The 23,890-nt window shown below is 39.0% G+C and overlaps 1 protein-coding gene across 2 annotated transcripts in view; it reads right to left on the bottom strand.

The window, feature by feature from the left end:
- The window catches only part of LOC149213655 (protein ORANGE, chloroplastic-like), a 309,867-nt gene that overhangs the window by 127,397 nt on the left and 158,580 nt on the right, over window positions 1-23,890 (bottom strand). The window contains exon 7 of one of the 2 annotated variants that reach the window (XM_089392088.1): window positions 5,369-5,512. The exons of the other annotated variant lie outside the window; for it this stretch is intronic. Within the exon in view, the coding sequence (XP_089248214.1) occupies window positions 5,369-5,512 (144 nt within the window). The remainder of the gene's footprint in view (window positions 1-5,368; window positions 5,513-23,890) is intronic. 2 annotated transcript variants of the gene reach the window in all.

Here is a 23,890-nt window from a genome sequence, read left to right as displayed (position 1 = left end):
CAACCTTTCAGAAGTCCTCCAGAATCTGGCACGCGATATGCTGCTCCTAAACCTCGCACTCGCTGAATGGCAAAAACTATTATGGCCCACTACAACTGAGAATTATGGATTCCCTTCTAGATTTGGATTTAGAAACCCTCTGAGAAAATTGAAAGTCCCTCTTTCTCTGTGTGTTTTTCTCTTCCACCCAGTGTTGATCTACTATTACAAACCCTGTTGCAAACCAACTGCACCCATACCTGCTCAACGAAATCATTGATTTGCTCATCGGAACCCTCTATCCGGCAAATCCACTACTTGCAAACTTTGCTCCTGAGGTTGATAAAATTTCTTCTAACCCGGATTTGGAAATTGAACCATCTGCCCTTGCAAATTCGCACTTCCTAGCGGCCTGCACAAATCTGAGAAATTCGTGCTCATAATTCCCTCTGAACTTGTACAATTTTCTCCTTCTCACTACTGAACCTTATGATCTAATCTTCAATGCTCTGATATCATGTGAAATTTCCTCAAATTGTAACAACTGGGAATTTATTCTTTGAACTGATTAATTAGCAGTTTATTTGTTATGACGAATAACGAAAAAATCACACTGTGATTCTTCACAATAAAATTACACCATGGAAAAATAACTGGAACTAAGAAAATGGATGCACGCACAATAAAAATGACACTGATATTTTTGGACTAAATAGTCCCCAGAAAAACCTCGAAGGGAAAATCGATGCAAGTTGCAACAGCTGAGGGTTTATTTTACTATGCAACAATAAAAATTTGAGTACAATAATCTGGATGCCAAACTAGTAATCCTCTAGAGATAATTTGGCCAAAATATTTGTGAGACAAGTTGTCTCACTCCACAACTGATCCGGCTCAAAAAACTAGCCCAACTGGGCTACTTGAAAAGCCCCTGCATCAGCCTTTGTGCAATGCTTGTGTAGGCTTTACTCGCACTGCCTATGGAAGTGACTCGCTTGGCCTCCTGAGAAATTTCTCAGCCTCTAGCACTTGAATCGACTTCCTCTCTAGCTAAATCGAACTACCCTCTAAAGCTTTTGCACTACCTTGCCTCGCTAAGGAATAATGCGACCTCCCTTTCCTGCACCAGAAACTAACTGGGATGCTCTGGAACTTTGTTGCTTCTCCTCCCTCAACCACTGATGCTCCCTTCTCTGTCTCAAACTCTTCTTCTTGTTGAATCACTGCACTAGATAGCTCGATCTTTCCAACAAACTTGCTCTCCCTCTTGCTTAATGTGTCTATCTCCATCCCCATCGATCTACTCTTATTGACTCTCGTTGGATCACCAACGACCATGATTAAATTGTCATCAAGGGCTAAGATCATCCTAGACTCAATATGTGTCAGTCTCTAGAGATTTCTCGATCTTTCTCAATTAATTGTTGTTAATTAATCATTTTTCCTAAGTTACACTTACACATTTTTTAATTATTGATCAATTAACTTAATTGAGGTGTCTCTAGGTGTTCTCTCCTAAAACCTTTTATGGGTTTTGGAGATCTTGTGTTCTTTAGCCTCTCTCACATAAATCAAGACTAGAACACCTCCCTGATGCTACCAAAACTAACAAGCCATGAGACCAAATAATGGAACTGCAACATCCTAACTCCTAATTATAATGAGGTAAGGAGGGAGCAATCATGGATGCATGAATTATTCCTTTCTTCGGCCTGCATTTCCCCCCCCCGCCCCTTTGGTGCACCTTTTACTATAACGATTTTTCTTTGGAACATAGCTTAGGAGAGCAAGCTTGTTTTGCACTTTTCCAGTACCCCTTAAAGATGTAGCAATTTCTCGCTCATCAGGGTTGGGACATTCACGAGTTCCTTTATTTTAGTTGAAGCATTAAATGCTTATGGAACTTGGTGATGGCTAATAAGGAGGGTATAACTCATGCTAAGGCTTTTCCCATGTGCTAAATAAGTCCCATCCATCTTTTGCCCACATGCTAAATAAGTCCCAACCATCTTTTTATGATCCAATTCTTCATGGTTGATTTGTTGTTCATCCTATTAAACCTTATCATCATCAATTAAATGAACCAAAGGACACACTTGAAAATTTGGCTTTTTAGCTTCATGTTTATGGAACTCTACATGACTCAAGTTCTGCCACTACTAGTACATGATCATTTTATCCAAGATCACATTACGCAAAAGTGATGGATCATGATGTTTCAAGGCAACCTATTAATTCTATTGATTTCTCTCTAACAAAGTCACCTTATCATATTACTCTCACAATAAATCAACAAATTGTGTTGGTACCTTGGTGTTCTAACAACTTACCTCTTCACTACCGAGGTGCTCTATTCGGTGGATCAAACAACTTGGATTGGGAAGCTTGCCTTTTCCAAACTACAGTAATATTTCTCTCTAGCTTGATATCAACGGCTTTTGCTTCCTCCAAATTATGAATATCTCTCCCTAAGCAAGAGGCCAAACAATTCATCATATTCTTTGAAAGAACAATGCAATGTAAACTCATCACTAGGAAACACCCTTTCACTAATCTTAAAATAAAATATAGAAAGATGGTTATTAAACTCAAATATAGATTGATTCTCCTCTTCAAGTATATAATCGAGTGAACCTGTTGAAATGAATAACATTCGTCAATGAAAGCATCACAAAGGGATTTGTTCCATGTCTGTGCATTCCTCTCAAGGATTTGCACAAACTACTTCATCAATAAATTCTTATATTTTATTTCAACATTGTACACAAATTTTAGAAAATTCGACGAATGATCCTCAAATGATAGGCAATACTAAAAATAGTAAACTACCTGCATGTCTACAATATTATACTCATTAGACTTAGAATATCATGTGAAATCCAAATATTTTAACACTCTCATGCAAGCATTGCTAAAAATATAAATGTCTCAAATTCTAACAAAATTATCCTCATTCGACTCAAAACTCATTGGGGAGTCCAAATATGTGATCAGCTCTAACATTTTGAAGAATGTGTAACTAGGTTCGGTCTTCATTATTATGAAATGTACTCTTGTAGATATAAAATGAAAAAGAAATTGTTTTTATTATTATCAAGCCTAGGTTTCTTGCCCAAGGAATTTATTTTATAGGTCAAGCACTCATTAAAGTGCTTATAGGGTTTGTCCTAGGTATGGGAGTCACTGTCATATATGAAAGATCCTATGGGCACATTGTAAATTGTAAAAAAAATATATTTTGTATTGAAAATGTAAAAATTACCTCCAAGATCAAGTCGGCCTAAGAGCTATCATGTCTGCCTACATGAAGAGCAACGTCCACCCTTGAAGAAGCCTATATATAAGAGGAACTCGTCGTCCAATTGGATCATTCATTCACTCATCTCTCATGCGAAGAAGGAAGCAGCAGAAGGACGAAGAAGGAAGTGTGAAGAAGAGGACGAAGAAAGTCAAAGTGTTTGGGTCTCTCTATATTCTTTTGGGAATGAAAAGCTAGGGTTTCTGCACTGGGAAACTCTAAAGTTCGATTTTGGAAGTAAGAAGATCAAGAAGGCAAGCGAAGGTCTCTTACGGCCTCCTACTAGCCCTATAATCCATATCAAGGCAAGTTAAGTCAAAGGAAGTGCAGTTAGAGGGAGATCGAAGTCTCCTAGTGAAGAAGCAGCGATTACTAGGTAGTAGAATTTCAGATTTACTCGGAGGTCAAAGATCTTGTAGCTAGAGGTAGAGGAAGACTTGATCTTGGAGAGGATTTGTTTTAGTCTAGGTCATGGCATTTGTCGATTGAAAGATCTGAAAGATAAGACGAGATTTTTACGTTTTCCCCTCAAAGAGGAGGGGTTTTGGCCTTGGTTTGCAGCCTATATACTGTGTCATTGTTCTTATTGTTTTGGTAGTTGTTTGATGTATTGCATATTGGAATAATAAAGATCAAAGATAATAAGTAAAAAGGTAACACAAACAGTTATCAAGTTAAGAGAATTAACATATACACTGCCATATTGAATTCTCAACATAACATGCCACCAATACTAAAAATAGAAATTACTTAGATTCTCATGAATCCATATTCGTTGGATTCGTCTTTTTATAAGGAATCCGAATCCACAATCAAAATCAACATGCAAGTACTACTAAAAATATAAAGCACTCACATGTCGATCATATGTGGCTCATCAAACTTAGAATTTCGCAAGGATTTCAAATATACCATTAGTTTGAAATGCAAGTCTCCAGACAAAACTTGCTAAAATGACTAAGTGTCATTCATGTAACCTAAAGGGACCTCAATTGAATCTTGATTTCAAAAGGACTACGAAAGTTAAATTTCCAATACCAGTCCATATTTATTTATACCTCAACAATTTTTATTCCCAAAAAACTATGAAATAAAATTTTGAGTTGTTGTGAAAATAAAATCATTGGTATTTAACTTCTACAAATAAATATTTGCAATGGAAAAATAAAATCAAAGAGATCAATCACATCACAACAATAAGTATACACCCATAGGAATTTTCCTTCATTAAAATCCTCAGGAAATTCTAGATCTAGACACGTAGAGAAAAATATGTTGCCAAAACTTGTAATTCCGCCCCCACTGGAAAACTCGGCCCAAGGAATTCATCCCACCAAAACATCAACCTCCTGAAGAATTTGGCCCTACAGAAACTCGGCCTCCGCCACCAGCAAATCAGCCCTCTCCAATTTTTCTTGAAAAAATCAATATACCTTGGTGGGGGACCTCCAAAAAATAAATTTTTTAAGACCCAAAATTTTTTCCACTTGGAGAATTTAATTTCCCTAGCAATTTAATTTTTGACTCTAATTAATTAATTTTCTGGCTTAGAATTAATTTTATTTTTGCCAGAAAAATTATTAATTGACACTTGAGGGGATTAATTATTTTTTCAATGTCAAATATTTTAGTCGGTGTTTAAGTATGACGGACAATGCACCAAAATATCTGTTACATAAGATTTTACACAATTCAACCCTCAAAAGGGGAATATTTGTTCGTTATAGACCCTCAAAATACATACCCAATTCTGCGACACAATATGATCAAGTAGACCAAGTGACTTGTAATAAAATAATTTAGCCAATTAACTTAAATTATTCCCAAATCACTTTTACATAAAACTCGACTAAAACACTAGGAGTCACCTAAGACTTTGATGATAAATTCCACCCTAGCTTCGGGGTGAGGCTAGAGGGAAAACTTTGTCGATCATCCAATTTTAGAAACACAGTTGAATCAATGAGACGAAAAACCTCCTAGGATGAAATTCGTCACCAAAATAATAGACTTAATTAAGTTGTTACATACATACACGGTCTTACTAGCATCATTTACATTACAAATTTTGCAGAATGGATTTACAATTACACAATAGTTGATGGTTGATGATCTCGATCTTTGAAGAAAAATATGGTGCCACTGCTTCCTTGGAAATTTCACAAAATGTGTGCAACATCTGGCTCCATATGGGGACACATTGCTTCCATGAAGTAACGTGAGAATCCCAGAATCCTGCATCCACGAAAATAGAAGTCCATCAAATAGATATCCATTCAAATCGAAATAATCATGCATACATAGTAAATCTTCTATAATAGAAAATGTCTACTCTAAGAAATTGAAATATAAGGAACAGATAACTTAAATGCATGACATAAATGAAAAGGAGTAGGGTTAGAGATTATATACAAAAAATGCCCCATGGCATCAGATGTCATTGATGTGGCATAATCCGAAACATCTACTTGCTAACAGGTAGACCAATAGGTGGTTTGTCAGATGTCCCTTGTTGAAACTTGACCCTCCTTGGTTTGTGTAACTGCTCATCACTGTGCTCCACGCCTTGGTCGAATTCAAGCCTAGTTCTTTTTTTGCTCAAAGGAGGGTATAGGCAGTGGAATGAAGAAAAGTGATAAACTGGTTGAATGAATTGTCTCATAGTGCGGCGAATGACCCTGTGGTACAACCTCTTCACCATTTTCCAGTCTCTTTGGAACTTCGACATGATACCTTCTTTCTACTTTCCTATATAACCTGACCATGCACCGTGTTGTTGCGGGAATAGTGGCATAAGATAAATCCATCTGAATAGATCCACCTAAGTTTGTTGCAAACTTTCTAGGTAGGAGCATTCTCCATACATCTAGTACAACAAAAATTGCTATCTCCATGCTGATGATTTTGTATGGATAATTTGCCAATGAAACTCATAAATCCTTAACCACACCAAGGACTTCAATCCTCTTCAAATCCATAGTATAGATATTATGATAAGGTCTCGAGATTCTAAGATTTAGCTAATCCATAACATTTTCAGTCATAACATTTGTTGAGGCACTGAAATCAAGCATGCAATTATGAAGTAATCGGTCATTGATATCCAAAGTCAAGAAGAAGGGTTGATGATCCTCATTAGTCATGTAGCAATTTAAATCTTTTAACTTGATTTCTTCATCTTTAGGCAATGTGTCAATCTTTTCCTATTGAAACATGCCTAAAGCTTTGAAGAACAGAGCTCTCTGAGATGGGATCTTCAAGAGTTCTTTGACTGGCACTGACATCTTAATACTATTAATCCATGCAGCCCTATCGACATTTAAGCCAGATATATATCACTCAGAAGCAACCTATTTATTTTGACTCTACTCTTTACCCTTCTTCTGATAAGTATAACCCTTCTAGAAATTTCCAAAATCTATTATGTTGAAGGTTCTAAGTTTACTAGTTTAGAAACCCTTCATGCACTTTTTCCTGATTTATTCCTACCTACTTGTTATTTTTCTTTAACAAGTTATTTACAAAGTAAATACTGAAAATAAACACCAGTACATGCTCAACATATTACAAATCAGCAACTAAAAGAAACAAGAACAAACACACCACATGACACCATTATTTTTGGACCAACGTCCCCAAAAAAACCCAATTCAAGAAAATAGGTGCAGCTATCTAAGGGTTTTTTTATTAAGCAATATCAGAGTACAATCTGGGTGCTGAAACTGGCCTACCCAACAGAGAATTTCCTTAGTAGCTATATCTCACAGTTTGAGAGAAATCTCCTGGCTGAAACCCCAGAAAATCTTTCCGACAGCTCCTCAGCACAAAACTGCTCTGCAACCCCAGCGTCTGCCCAATCTAGACTGCGTCAACCCCTCTCTGTCTCATGTTGGCCCTGCATAAGCCCCAGGAGGCCCTGTGTCAGCTTTCTGGGCCTCTGCATCAGACACGTTGGCCTCTCTGGTGCTTTGCACAACAGTTGGTTGCCTCTGCGTGGCCCTGCGTGAAACCTTGTTGGCTCTGCGTCACTCTCCTTGGCTGCTGCACTGCTCTCCCGATACAATCTCTACCTTCTCTATTTCTCTGTACTCAATGCCCCTTAGCTTCTCTCCCGATCACTAATTTTATCTCTCTTAGCAAACCCTGCTTTAGAGAATAGAATTACTGATCACTCAGGTGTATTTCTCCAAGTGACCCTCAAGCCTCCTCTTATACTTTTCCTGTTGACATCTCAACGGCCGAGATTAAGTCCCTAATCAATGGATAATATTAGATCTAGCTTGATCGATGTCTTTTGGACCATTCTAACACAAATTTATTTATTTATTTATTTATTATGGCTATGGTTCACAAAACCCTGGTCAATGGGTGGCGCTACATCCACGGAAAATATGGGTTGATCGACCCCGAAGGGAATCTAGCCCTGCGGCCCACTAGCAAGGCCTGACCCCAAGGGCTTCAGGGAGATTGGACCCTATGACCTCCCGATGGCGAGGCACTAATTTTGACCAACTGAGCTAACCCTTGGGGCTTTTTCTAACACAGATTCATATTAATACACATTTTAATATTTTATTTTCCCTAAGTTTAGACTTAGGGACTCCATTAAAAATATTAATTATTTTAATATTTCCTAATCTGTTTAGAATCTACCCAAACTCTTTCTGGGTATTGGATATCTCATGTGCCCCAACCTATCCACCAAATTTCATGACTGGAGCACATCCGATGCTACCCAAAATCAAAACCCCCTCTTAGCGAGGACTATGCTCTAACAATACTCCTCACTGAGTATTACTCTGATCATCTGGCATCTGTACCTATGCTAATGCTAGGATTTCCTACCCAACATCCTTTGCACTGCTGCCTCCTATAGTGTTGCCCATGGTTCTACCACTGCCACTATTGCATCTGTACAATAGCTCCCTCTGCATCTGTGATGTTGTTGGTCCCTTCTCGCAGCATTGCCTCTGCACTACACCTCCTCTCATCATGTTGCATCATGCCGCCCATTATTGCATTGCAACTCAGTTACTGAGAAGTAAGTAACTAATCTCCCAATTGACCTCCCTGTTGGGCTAGAGACACCCACTGATGCTGAAGCTCTCTCTGTCGCTGACAAGTGCTCCCTCTCTTACCTCTGCGCTGCCGCAACAACTCCCTGCATCTTGCACCGTTGCATACCTCTCTGTGCCATTCTGCACTGGTGCAACACTCTTGTGCCTCTCGCACTGCTGTAGCCTGCTAGCCTCACGCTGTCTCGGGACTCTTGCACTGTAGCTCTCTCTGCCACTCCATTAGCATCCGTCTCTACCCATTTAGCCAGTCCTGCTACTCCTCGTCGGGGCACCCGTAGCAAGGTCTAATCCAAGAGGCTAGGTACCTCAAGCATCCTACCCCTCATCGCCTATAGTCTGCCTGACTACAACTCGATGTCTCCCCACTTCCGCTCAACTGGCACGTGTGCACTCATGGCACAGTCATTGTTTGTCAAAACTTCCTTCTCTACCCGTGCTGTGGCTGCCTTAGTCTTGGAAGACTCTCCCTTACTCTTCTTCCTTGGACACTGGTCGCATAATGACCCATCTCCCCATAGTGGAAGCACTTGATCTTGGAGAGATCTTTCTTCTTCCGCTTCTCCTGCTTTCCCTCGGATGCTAGGGCCACATCCTCCTCCTCCTGCTTGACCTTAATCCCTTTGTTGCTACTACTTGTCTTCAACTGTTGTTTGATCTCTTCCTGGCGAAGAGCTGCCCACATCTCATCCCAAGGTGGGAGAGTCCCTCTGCCCAGGATACTCTGGACAAACACTTCACAATCTTCAGAGACAACATTCAGGATTGTCCTCATCATAAGCTCCTGATCCAGTGTTGCTCCTATAGCAATCAATTGGTCTCGGATCTCATTTAGTCCTCTAAGGAAGGTGTCAATCGATTGACCCTTCTTCATCTGATACAACCTCAACTAGTTCTCGAGCAGCATTCTTCTCTGCACAAAAGTATGTTGGTACAGGTTCTTGAGAGCCTCCCACATCTCAATTGTCGTTTCCTTCTCGACTATATGTGGTACCACATGATCCTTGACCTCGTCAAGGATAATGCACTTGGCCCTTGCCATCGCCTCTTCGTACTTGTCGTTATCATTAGGGTCGACTGGGATAGTTATAACCTTCAAGGCGAAGTTCTTGACATGATTCCTGTCAAGCACTGATAAGATTCTGGCCTTCCAGACTGTGAAATTCGATGCTCTGTCCAGTCTATCTTGGTCTCTTACCCCGTGTAGTGCCATGACGCTCCTCTACTTCCCTCCTGGAACTTCTTTGTTCGACTCCTCTGAATCTCTACGTCTCGTCTGGAAGTTCTCTTCTGGACTCCCTCTGAGTCCTGATTTCCATCCTAGAAATCCTTTTTCCGCTTATCGAGATGCCCCCTACTCTAATCATCTTGTGCAACTCCACTGCTGATCCAAGTTCCTTGGCTAGAAACCCCCGATAACAACTCCTTTGGCCCTACTCTGTCAGATATTGTTCTGACTACAATACCTCACTAGCTCCACTCTGCAATAATTTTACAGCCTTCTAGACTCCAGCAACTGCCTCTCTATGAACTGCATCAGCCCCTCTCTGCCTCACACTAGCTCTGCGTCACCCCAGATGGGTTTGTGTCAACCCTGGATGCCCAGCGTCAACACTCTGGCCCTCTATGTCAGCGACGCTGCCCTCTCTAAGGCTCTGCGCAGCTCCCGACTTCTTCTGTGTGGCTCTAGCTAGCTTTGCGTCACACTTCTTGGCTTCTGCGCTGCTAGAAACAGCTTCTGTCACCTCGGGATAGCTGTTTTCTGTTGCTATTGCTCCACTCGGCTGATGTCTTTTAGTCCTCCTGTGATCTACAATCACGCTCTGATACCATGTTGAAGTTTCTAAGTTTACTTAGTTTAAAAACCCTTCATGCACTTTTTCTGATTTCTTCCTACCTACTTGTTATTTTTCTTTAACAAGTTATTGACAAAGTAAATACTGAAAATAAACACCAATGCATGCTCAACATATTATAGACCAACAACTAAAAGAAACAAAAACAAGCACACCACATGACACCATTATTTTTGGACCAATGTCCCCGGAAAAACCTAATGCGGGAAAACTGGTGCAGCTATCTAAGGGTTTTCTTATTAAGCAATATCAGAGTACAATCTGGGTGTCGAAACTGGCCTACCCAACAGAGAATTTCCTTAGCAGCTATACCTCACAGTTTGAGAGAAATCTCTTGGCTGAAACCCCGGAAAATCCTTCCGGCAACTCCTCAGCACAAAACTGCTCTGCAACCCCAGCGTCTGCCCAATCTAGACTGCGTCAACCCCTCTCTATCTCATGTTGGCCCTACGTCAGTGTTTCTTGTCCTGTGTCAGCCCCAGGAGGCCCTGCGTCAGCTTTCTGGGCCTTTGCGTCAGACACGCTAGCCTCTTTGGTGCTCTGCACAACACTTGGCTGCCTCTGCGTCGCCCTACGTGAGCCCTTGTTGGCTCTGCGTCACTCCCCTTAGCTGTTGCGCTGCTCTCCCGGCACAATCTATGCCTTCTCTATTCCTCTGTACTCAATGCCCCTCAGCTGCTCTCCCAATCACTGATTCTATCTCTCTTAGCAAACCCTGCTCTAGAGAATAGAATGACTGATCACTCTGGTGTATTTCTCCAAGTGATCCTCAAGCCTCCTTGTTGACCACTACCAGTCAACCGCCCATAGCGGTACACCCCCTTTTTTTTCTACAAAAAGGGTAGCGCTTGATCGACATATCCATGCCATTCTACAGTCATCGGCAGCTTCATCAATTTATGTTGTAAACCCAGTCTGCATGTATAAATTGTAAATAATCTTAGCAGATATGAGTCATGTCTGTAAATTGCCTAGGTGGACCTAATTTTCTAGGTGATAATCTACGTCCCGGAAGGTTTTTCGTCTCACCGATCCATGATCGGCAGAGTTTTCCTTCAGCCTAACCCCAAAGCCGGGATGGATTTTGTCACTAGAATCTTAGGAGAATCCTAGTGTGTTAATCTGCTAGATTATAGTTGTGTCGCAGAACTGGGTGGTTTATGAGGGTCTATGTCAAAAGGGTTTTCCCCCCTTGGGATGTAAAATTGTAAAAGTCATGATGTAAAGTGTCTTGAGGGTTGGAAAATGTTTTAAATCCCCTCATGAGTCCTAAGTCCTAGGTCCTAGGTGATTTTTCCAAAGGCTAAGTTCGAGGATCCATTTAAAAATAAATTAAAAAAAAATAAAAAAATAATTAATTAATTAATAACTGAAAAATAAAATAATAAATAAAAAATAAAAATAAATAATAAATAATAATAATAATAATAATTATAAAAAAATTATAAAATAAAGCAAAAGCCCTAAAAAATAATAAAATAATAATATTTTGAGTAAATACATGCAAAATTTCATTTTTTAATGAATTAACAAATTCGACGGATGAGATTAAGAGATGTCTTGATCCTCATCGACGGTCGAGATCATTTCGACATGGATCACTCGAACTAGCCGTTGGGATCTTTTCCTTTAAATAGGGTGCTAGGAGTCATTTGAGATCATTCGATCTGTGAGTCTTGTGCTGAAGAAGCTCTCTTGTAATCTGTTTTCTGGTTAATAAAAGAAGACTTTGGGGTTCAAATCTTGCTGGTGTTACTCTCTGGAAGTGCTGTGAGATGTTTTATTTTCTGCATATTTTATTTTTCAGCCATTAATAACAACTTATTTTAGAGTATTGTGAACACAGGTATCTTGTTCACCTGCTAGGGTTTGAATGGTGTTAGGGTTTCTGAAGTAATGGCAAGTATCTCCATTGCTTTTTGAGATCTAGCATCATTTTTTCTCTCTTTACTGATGGTTGATTTAAGCTGTGCAGAAAACCCTTACTGAAGAAGATTGGTGGGCGTTTGGGGAAGTTCTAGACTGAACCAGCCAACTCCCACAGGCTCTTTCTTGCAGAGCCTAGCTAATTTTTACCCTGGGTTAATCATTTAAATTTAGAACTTTGTAATCAAGTCCTGATGATGAGTCTTGGTCTAGACTTGAAACGTCGACAAAGAAAAATGAAAACTGTGGATTATCCGAGTTCAGATTCTAAAACACCGAACCACAGAAATCTGCAATCCATCATTTAAATTTACTTCTCTGGTTTGCACGAGAGATTTTTCTAAGTATTTTCACAGCAAATTTCAAGTTTTAAATTTTTTTTTATGATGTAACTGACAAATCTAGCTATCCTAGAGCTGTAATTTTTTGCGATTTTAGATTATTTTTGAAGGGTTTTTATCTTTGCATATATCTGCCGGGTTTTGTTTTCTATTTACAGGTTACAGGCCTGAGATAAGATCTGGAGGATAATTTATTTTTTGCAGGATCTCTGTCTCAGCTATCCAAGGGTTCCAGATATCAGTTGATTTCAGATCTGCAACTTCCTAAGCTACCCACGTCCCCCTTCTGCCTGCATCTGTCCGCTCCGTATCTGCTTCATGCATTTCCCATTCGTGGCCAGACCATTTATCGCTGTTCCTCTGCCATCAAGCAAAATCCCGCCGTCCTGATTCAACCCCGCAAGCAGTCACGCAAATAAAATTAGCAACCTAAATATATCTGCGTGCAAATCTGGGAGCAGTTCATCATCTTCTTGACTCCTACATACAGCTATTTTCTGGTTTCAACGTGATCAGGTATTGGTGTTTCGATACAGGCGTGAGCAATGAGGGATTACGTGACTGTTGGAAACTTCAACCTGCAGTAAGAAGACGGGCCATCAACGAACGACTCACTCTTTTATCATCTCTTTGCGTTCTGTACGCCTCACGCACTTCTGATCTGAGGCCGCAAATCATGTGTTAAAGTTGTCTGGGCAATCATTTCATGCATCGGTGCATTGGCTGGACAAAGGAAAACGCGTTCACTCCGTCTACCTGTCACTGCGTCCAGCGTGAAAGGCTTTCAAGTGAACCAGCGGTGGGTACTTTGCGTGGAAGCTTCAGGTTCACCAGGCAATGACTGCAATCGTAAGCTGTCCGCCATCTTCACTCTCGGGTCAGGTATTTCCTTTGTAATGTCTGCGCATCGATTTATCGTTTCAGCGTGAGTGAGTCTTAAGTATTCGTCTAGGGTTACGTCTTCATTTTGATATCAGTGTTCAGCATTTTAGTAGATTTATTGTTTTTGATGTTATGATATTTATTTGTGTAGATTGTAGTTTAGCATTTGAAAGGGTTTCTTTTTTGGATTCGATTTAGGTATATTTAAATTTTAGTTTTTCTTTAGATTTAGAATAGACGTTAGCATTAGATTTTAATTTAGGAATTAAATTCTTTTTCTTTTCAAGTTAAATAGATTAAATTTTATTTATATTTTAAATCGTTTCAATTTTTTTTTAGGATTTTATTCTATTTAAATCCATAAAAAAATATAAATTTTAAAATCATTAAAAAAAAAAAAAAAAAAAAAAAAATTGAAAATTTTTGCCAGATTTAGTCTCAGCTCGTCGCATTTTATTTTTTCTGCTGAGATTCAAATTTATCAATGTGGAATGAATGTTTATCATTTTAGACAAGTCTGCACATGAATGATCATCTTAAAGATTAGCTGCATATGATATCTGGTTAATGATTCATAATTGCGTGGTTGTTTAAAGCATTGATCAAAATTTTTAATTGCTGGATATCGTTATTGAGATTTGGTCATTATAAGAACTTTGTGGTTTTAACTGACATCTTGCACTGTTCTAAAGTTATTTGATGACAAATGATTGTTGTTCATGGTTTATATTTCTAATTCATCTAACAAGTAATCGTTTAAATATCAATCTCTTAAAGGCACTGGTCTTTTAACTTCACAAAATCAATTTAGTGCTTCATGTCCCCCAAACTAACTGGTTGACAGTTGGTCACCCATTTTCCTGTAGGGTCTACCCCCCTTAGCCGCGGGAGACAGGCTTAAAGGAGAGATTGAGAATCAGGGTGACAGCCCCCAGTCTGAGCGTTGTCGTGACAATATGTGCGACAACACTCCTCTTATACTTTTCTTGTTGACATCTCAATGACCGAGATTAAGTCCCTAATCAACGGCTAAGATTAGATCTGTCTTGATCCATGTCTTTTGGACCATTCTAACACAGATTCATATTAATACACATTAATATTTTATTTTCCCTAAGTTTAGACTTAGGGACTCCATTAAAATAATTAATTATTTTAGTATCTCCTGATCTGTTTAGAATCTGCCCAAACCCTTTATGGGTATTAGAGATCTCATGTGCCCCAACCTCTCCAAATTTCGTCGCTGGAGCACACTTGATGCTAACCCAAATCAACATATTCTTCTGATGGTTTCTCACCAAATGCTTGCGTGATCGGGTCCTTCTCGTCATTGAAGTTATTGATGGCAAAGGATGAAGAAATCATGTCTGCACATCGACTTTCCTAAGAAGCATCTTGACTCACATTATTTATCTGTTGATTTTTGCCCTCTTCTAAGATCTTTCTAGCAAAGGCACACGCACTTTCTTCATGGAATCTTTCACAAAGTCTACAGAAAGGGATAGGTTCATCAACCACATTAGCAGATTCTAGCAGAGTAGGAGACCTTTGATCATTTGGAGGATTCCTTTTTGGCCATGGATTATTGTTGCCTCTGTTATTATTATTATTCCTAGGCTGCATACTCTACATTCTGCTTCTTTCCATTTGTATTAGCTGATTTCACATATCACTTATTTGTAATTTTGTCTAGCATGCTCAATTTTCATTTCTTTAATTACTCGAGTTAATTCTTTGATTGAGTCATGTTCTTATTCCTTGATTTCTTTCCCTTTAGATTTGATTGGACCTCTCTCAAAACCTGGGATCTTTGACTTACCTGAAGCTTTCTTATCCTTTTCTAACTCTTCAGCTTTACTTTGGGCAGCGGCTAAAGTAACAGGCTTGTCATGTCTAATTTCATATTGAGTGTCAACATTGAAGGCTTCATGATATTGTTCCAACACTATCTTGTTAGGAGGGTTGTAATCTTGAGTCATGTCCTTTAGGAGACCCTTAAACCTTTGATTGGATTCTTCAACTATTTCATTCTCCTCCTTATTAATAGTATTGAGCTCTTTGACTAAGTACTTTCCTTCTCTTTATCCCTAAATTTATCTTTAAATGCATCAATGAGGACCCTTAAAGAGACAAAGGCATTATTTGTTTTGTCATGAAACCAAACAAGTGCATTTTCTGTTTGTCATGAAACCAATCAAGTGCATTATCTTCCAATGACAAAACAAACAATTTCATTCTGACATATTCATGGTTGTAAGCAACATCATGTGCATATCTCTTAACAAAGGTGTTGAACTTATTTATATGAGCTTCGGCATTGATGGCATTATTTCCTTGAAAGATTGGCATCTTGTTCATAGTAGAGTCATCTGGCAGATCATGTGGATATCCCTGGATGTTGGTGAAGTTGCAAGGCCTGTAATAATCAGCCATGAAGTCTTGATTGGGAGGATTAACAAAAAGAAAATGGAGACCAAGGAGGGCTTCTTGTCCGAGAAATATTAAATGTTCTCTAGAATGTAATTTGTTTAACCGGGCTCTTAGAACCTTTTCATGATCGAGAGCGTGGTTAACCAAGCTAATAGGATTTCTTAAAGAGTAAGCTCTTGTGAATGGATGAATAAGTGGGGTCGCCTCCCAAACAGTAAACCAACCTATATGTCATGGTGCTAAAGGTGTGAATAAACAAGATGAAAGGATTAGTGAGAGGAGAATGGATAAGGTGATGAAAAGATGAAGAATGTAATATTCCTAATTATCCATGGCTAATTGGAATATTCGATTTTTCTCAATTTTGCTTTCTATAGTTATTTATAAATAAAAAGGTGAGGAAAGGGGGGCATAACTCACTTTATGAATAAAGTCACTCCCTAGTAGCACAACGTTGTAACTTAAAGGGGAGCCAAGGGGGCCCAAGGACCACGTAGAGCAGGGACCCACGTAAACACTTGGAGGGATTGCGTAGATGGAGAAGGAACACGTGGCAAAAGGGGCTACGTTGGAGGAGGTGGGCCTTAGGGTTTTGAGAGAGGCCAATGTTATAAAGGAGAGAGGATCCTCCTCATTTTGATCATTTGATTATGTTGCATTTGAGCTAGTCACTTCGACTTAGAGCACGCTGGCTGTTTAACCTGTCTGCAGCACTATTTAGTGCATCGAGTGTCTCCGTTCGGAGATCTCACCCTTAGCCCCAGGGGACTTCGAGTGCCTGCTCGGGCAAGGTAGTTTCAACAGTATTTTACAGGAGGAGCGATTTCTGGAGTTGATGAGGAGCTGAGCATTTTGATGACTGCGCAATCTTGAGAGGGAGGACGCAGTACATTTTGGTAGGGGCTCCGGATTGGGGTTTTGTGGAGGATTTGAGCCGGGAGATTGAGCAAGGGATCAGCCCTTGCATATTGGAGCATTTTGGCAGAGTTCCGGGTAGAGTTTTGGAGGATTCCCTTCAGGAGCAGCACAGAGCCTTGGGGAATTGTGTGGATCCCCAAGGGGGTGATTTCCGGGAGTCAGCCATTTTAGAAAAGCTTTATGGGTTTTTCTAGGTTTATTGAGCAAGGTTGATTCCAGAGTTTCAACATTTTCTGAGGTGGGGAACATCCCCAAATAATCATTTGATTCCAGCAGTAGCAACAACATAGCAGTTCTCCAGCAACTTGGACGCAGTTCAGAGAGAGGCCATTTCCTGACAATTCTGAGTGTATTTCTTCACTTGCCTTGAGCAAGTCGAGGTGCTACCTGTCTGATCACCTCTTGTACTCTTTCCATTACTCAGTATAATAAAATGGCTTAGCATTTCTCTCTGCATTCCTCGAGTATCTGCTTATATTCCATGTATACATTATTGTATGTTGCACTACTATTATTTTTATCTCTTTGATTACTCGTTTTTTAGGGATATCCTTGATAAGGGATATTATAAAGAATGATTAAAAGGTGCCAGAAAATTTTGTGGAGTCACCGGCTAAAATGAATGGATTAGAAGATAATATGAAATGAAAGAATGTCGTTGTAGCGCCAAGAAAAAGATGGTCCCCGACAACGATGCCAAAAAATGTTGTGCCACTTGACAGCCTAATAAATGGCGGAAAATATTGAAGATTAGAAAAATTGTCGTGAGGACCAAGGACAGAAATATATTTCCCCAGGAACAGCGCCAGAAAATGTTGTCGCTCAGATTGTACAGGCACTGCGACAACGACTCAAGTCGGGGGTTTTCACCCTGATCCTTGACCTCTCTATTCTAGTTGTCTACCAACAAGAAGCTATGGGGGGTAGTCCCTATCGAAATGTGATGGTGAAGGACAAGTTGGCAACCAACATGTCCAAGAGACACGATTGAGTGGCCTAGTTACTTGGTTAAATTTAGCAAGATCTTAAGGATTAGATTAAATTCAAATATGAGACAATGCTTTATGGAGTCAAAACTCTTGCTTATTATTAAATTAAGACCAAGTAACTAGATGGACAATTGCTACTTACATGTTTCACTAACCTATATGTGATGCAAATCCCAAGACCTAGATGTGATGCAAGGATCTTGATTAATTTTAGTTATATGCCTAATCTAAGTATAGCGAGGCTCCAAGGTAGGTTTTGGGAAGGAGGTCAACAGGGAGCAAGCAAAGATTGGATTAACGATACCTTCTGTTAGGCTCCTATCATTCGATGCCTCCGACGCCGCAAAGATTGTGGCTCTGACGATTGCAAGATCACTGTGTTAACCACCGAAGAGTTGCTAAGCCTCTCAAGCTAGATGAGAAGGGTGGCCCTAGAAGTCTATCAACCAAGTTTATGCTTGGAGGTAAGTTATTAATGCAACTAGACTTAGAATGCTTATGCACAGAATGTGAGTGAGTTTTGAGTTGAGATTGTTTAATCGTTTGAGTACTTAAGTTATGATTAGCTTCTTATGGCACGAGTACTTAATGATGAATTATAAAACAATCTTACATCCAAGAATGTGTCAACTTATTTAGTGCCAATGTCAAACAATATACCAATCCACAAGATGCTTAACCAATGGTAGTAATTAAATGAACTTAGAGCACTTATTCACTTTACAATTAGCCAATGATTATCAACACAAGATGCCAATCACAATTACTCAAGATATTCCAATGATGATTATCAGTAATCGTATGCCAATGATAACTATTTAGGAGAATGCTAAGATTATGCTTTTTAGATAATGCCAATTATTTAAGAGATTTTAGATGTCGAAACCACCAAATAGATTCTCAAATGCTTTAGATCATAGATTTCCCAATAATGCACAATTAGAACAAGATATTCAAATGCCAATTTATTGCTGGCCAACTTAACACAATTAGACATCAAACAGCAATATGACTTAGATCACAAGATATCAATATGCCCAAAGAGTTAACTTATTCAACACCAAGTGCTTTGCGATTAGAGTGAGTGTTATTATTAGATGTGAACTTATGAATTTCCAATCAACTCACAACAACAAATGTGTTAGTGCACCATGAAACAATTAGAAACCAACTTGACATAAAACCATGAAACAAGAATACTTATGATCTATAGAGCATGAGCAAGGAAAAATCTTATGTTACTTATACCCAAATCACATTTAAATGAGCAATTATTAGACCTTTAGGACAGCAGTAAGTAATCACTCTAGATCCAAGAAATAACAAGCATGTAAGAACCCAATATGATCAATAAAACATTAAGTGACTTGCCAAGTGATTAGGTAAGATGGCAACCCTTCTTATGATGAATTATTCATTGTTATATCATATCTGAAAACACTTATGACAGCAGCAAGGAAACAATGAGCTATCAATGTGAGAATGTGTGCCAAAATGTGCCCAAAATTCTCAAATGCCAAAAACAAGCTTATCAAATTCAAAATTTTGGATTCTTTAGCCTTATGTGATAAAATATTCAGATCTGATCCACTGATTATGCAGAGATATTTCAGTCAATAAACAAGTAGATCTATGCTCAATAATCAATGCCCAACTTACCAAAACACTAGTAAATTTTTACCATGAATTTCTTAGTGTATTTAGACTACTTAGATGTGATTTTCAGGGCACTTAAGTATGAGTTTGTCACTGTTATGAATGATTCAGAGAGCTGTACCAAATAGTGAGGAAAATGGAGGGTTTAGAGATCAAACCCTAGGTCCAAGGCCTTGAAGATTGTCTGCCCAAGTTGCCAAAATTTTTCCAATAGACTTGGCACTTGAAAACACCAAACTTGAGCCAATTCTTCCTTGCAAAACCCACCAATATTCAGTCCAAAAATTTTAGAGGCCAACCAAGGATGGAGAAGAAGCAAACTAAGGCCGAAAATGGCTAACGCTAGCCCGTTGGGGTGAAAAAGGCCTAGAAGGCCTAGCGGCGAAGTTAGAAAAACCATAAAAGTATTTGAAGTCCAAACAAAGTCAGCCTATGCCCATAGTTTGTGAACATGGAGGCCAAGGGTTGGGGAACCTGCAAACACTATATAATTTCTCAAACATAAACCGCTAGAAAAACAATGAATCAAATCACCTAAGATAAGCCCAAAACTTATCAATAGAATGTTCCTATCATCTACAATGAAATAACGATTTAATTTAAATATTTAAACACAATATAGGAATGTCTGTGTTCAGCACATGCCACAAATCAGTAGAACATAGACACCATGAATTGCACCCCAAAGTCTTTATTATGATTATTCAAAACGTTTCTAGCAGGACAATAGCTTTACATCAGCTTTTTGCAGAGTTACATTAGCCCAACATCAGATGGCTTGAGACACAAATGATTTCTAATTTATAGATAAATCCTCCAAGTAGAAAATAATGGCTAGTTGGCTTGATCCCCGCCAAAATAATCTCAGTCGTCAATAAATCCTTGATCAACATTTAATCTTTGCCGTCGAAAATACTTATTTGTTAGGAATTTTGAAATTTCTCATTAAACCCATTTTTTATTAGTCAAAAATAATTATTTTGAGTTAATTTCCTAAAAAACTTGACTTTGACTTAACCACCAAGGTCCAAGGATCCATTTTTTCTTGAAATTTCCAATGTTCCCTTGGTGGGGGCCTCCAAAAATTAATTTTTTTAAGACCCACAAATTTTTCCACTTGGAGACTTTAATTTCCCTAACAATTTAATTTTTTATTCTAATTAATTAATTTTCTGGCTTAGGATTAATTTTATTTTTGCCTAAAATATTAATTAATTGACACTTAATGGGATTAATTATTTGTCCACCCTCAAATATTTTAGTCATGGTGTCTAAGTATGAGGGACTATGCACCAAAATATTTTTTACATAAGATTTTACATAATTCAACCCTCAAAGGGGAATATTCATTCATTATAGACCCTCAAAATACATACGCAATTATGTGACACAATATGATATAGTAGACCAAGTGATTTGTAATAAAATAATTTAACCAATTAACTTAAATTATTCCCAAATCACTTTTACATAAGACTCGACTAAAACACTAGAACTCACCTAAGGCTTTGACGATAAATTTCACCCTAGCTTTGAGGTGAGGCTAGAAGAAAAAACTTTATCAATCATCCGTGTTTAGAAACACAGCTAAATCAGTGAGATGCAGATTCTAGATTCTCACATTCCTCCATTGTAGCAACGTGTCCCCAAGTAGAGCCAGATGTTAACCACTACGTGTCAACTACCCATAGCAGTACATCCCTTTTTTGCAAAAGGGATAGCGCCTGATCGATGTGTTCATGCCGTCCAGCTATTATCATCAGCTTGATCATCATCTTATAATGTAAACCCAGTCTGCATGTGTATAATGTAAAAGAATGTTGAATGAATTAATTTCGAATGAGCAAACAGCTCAATCATCATACAGAGATATTTACAATAATAGAAACATCAGGTTTCTATGTAGAATATAGAAACACTCAGTTTCATCCAATGTTGTTAAAAGCGTGAGCGGGATTAAATCAGCGCCGGGAAGAAAGCGGAAAAAATCGGAAAAAGCGGGAAAAAAATGAAAAAAGCGGGAAAAAAGCGTTTGGTACAAAAATATTCATTTTTTTTCATTTTTTTTAATATCTAAACTATCTACAACATAAAATAAATACATTGACACATAAATATGATAAAAAAACTAATATATAAGATGTTTAATATCATTTCTAGCGCTAAAATCACACATAACATTGAATCATGTCCTGAATAGTAAGTCCTGACTCATGAGTCCCAGCTCAGCCTCAAAATATCAACAAAAAATATAATAATGTATCTCATCATGTCATAATGTCATATACAATAAAATGAAAGTCTAATGACCAAAAAAAATCCAAATTTTCATTATAAAATGACCAAAAAAAATCCAAATTTTCATTATAAAACTCGCTGCCCCGCGCCCCCGAGCTTTTTTGCGAAAAAAGCGGGCTTTTTTCAAAAAAAAACGCGCTTTTTTCGAAAAAAGCGGTAAAAAATTTTAGGCGCTTTTTCCCATAAAAAGCGCGATTAAATCGGCTTAGGGAAAAAAGCGCACTTTTTTTAAAAAAGCGCGATTTAATCGCGCTTTTAACAACACTGGTTTCATCTAAGAAACTGCTAAAAGAATACAAATAGCAACAACTAAAAGGAATGAGCATTAAATGCTAAATAGGAATATTCTAATACCCTCCCTTAATGCTCAATCTATTTACAACACCAATAGACCCTCTGAATTTTACAAATTTATCAGGACCAAGAGGCTTGGTGAAGATGTCGGCGGGCTGCTCTGTTGTGGGAACATATTGCAACTGAACTGAGCCGTCTTCAACACGCTGGCGAATGTAGTGGCAATTAGTTTCCACATGCTTTGTTCGTTCATGAAAGACAGGATTCTTGGCAAGTTTGAGCACTCCCTGATTATCACAAAACAAAGAAGTGGGCCCTGTCTGGGAAACATGCATATCTGCCAGCATACGTCGAAGCCAAACTGCCTCACAGGATGCCTTAACTGCTCCCCGATACTCGGCTTCTGTTGAGGAGAGAGCCACTGCCTGTTGCTTCTTACTAGTCCAAGTAACAGCACCGGATCCTAGATTAAACACATACCCAGCTGTAGATTTACGGTCATCAACCGAACCGGCCCAGTCAGAATCAGTGTAACCATTGAGAATAGGATTGGAACTTCGAGTGTATAGGAGGCCATAATCAGAAGTGCCACGCACATATCGTAGCACACGCTTTGCTGCTTGCCAATGATCAGCTTTAGGAGCGGACATGAAGCGAGAAATGTAGCTTACTGCAAAACTGATGTCAGGTCTGGTAGCAGTAAGATAGATGAGACTGCCCACTAAATGCCTGAATAAAGTTTCATCCACAAGGGGAGAGGATGACTGAGCTGAAAGTTTGAGCCCTGGTTCCATAGGAGTCGTGGCCGGTTTGCAATCCTGCATTCTGAATCTGTCCACAAGATTTTTGGCATACTTGGACTGAGAGAGAAAGATCTGATTTTCAGTCTGCCAAACTTCAACCCCCAGACAATAATGAAGAAGCCCTAAGTCTGTCATCTCAAAAGTTCTGCATAAATCTTGTTTGATCCCATGGATCAAATGTGCAGAGCTGCCAGTAATGATAAGATCATCCACATAGACAACCACAAACAAGATATCATCACCAGTATGCTTGATGTACAGGTTTGCATCAGAAGGGCTCCGCTGAAAACCCTGATCTGTCAGGTACTGATCAATTTTCATGTACCAAGCCCAAGGAGCTTGTTTCAATCCATAGATTGCTTTAGCTAACCGACACACTTTCTGTTCTTGACCAGCAACCTTGAATCCTGGAGGCTGCGTCATGTAGACTTCTTCTTGGAGATCACCATTTAGGAAAGCACTTTTTACATCCATCTAATGAACTTTCCAATTGAACTGAGCTGCTAGGGCAAGAACAAGCCTTATGGTACTCATCTTGGCTGTAGGAGCAAAAGTCTCCTCATAGTCGATGCCTTCCTTCTGTGAGAATCCTCGAGCCACAAGCCGAGCTTTATACTTGTCTATGGTTCCATCAGCTTTGTATTTCACGTTATAAACCCATTTGCAGCCTATGGGCTTTTTGTCTGTAGGAAGATCAGAAAGTGTCCATGTGTGATTCTTCTGAAGACTCTGGAATTCGGCTTCCATAGCCTGATCCCACTCAGATGTACCCTTAGCCTCTGAATAGGTTTGAGGCTCAAAAATACTGTGCAGGTTAGCCATAAGAGCAAAATTGACTGTAGACTGTTGTCTGTTCTTATGTCTAGAAGTTCTACCTTCAAGGAGCTCATCATCCCGGAGATCACCAATGGTTTTAGCCCACCATTTAGGCCGAATAGTAGAAGAACCAATATCAGGAATAGCTGGAGAAGACTCAAGAGCAATAGGGGCCGCAAGAGGAGGGTTATTTTCTGGAGGAGGCTCAGATAGAGTAGTATCAAATACGGATGCTACATCATCCCTCCCATCAGGTGGACCGACCGGAAGACGAATACTGTGAGGCTGATCCTCAGAACACTGCTCAGAAGAAGAAGACTGAAAGAATC

Source organism: Pinus tabuliformis, chromosome 1_1 (genome assembly GCF_031772625.1).
Source record: "Pinus tabuliformis cultivar Carrire ecotype Pingquan chromosome 1_1, CPIR1, whole genome shotgun sequence".
NCBI lineage: Eukaryota > Viridiplantae > Streptophyta > Pinopsida > Pinales > Pinaceae > Pinus > Pinus tabuliformis.
Note: the sequence above shows the minus strand (reverse complement) of the source record. Positions and strands in the feature narration are given on the sequence as shown.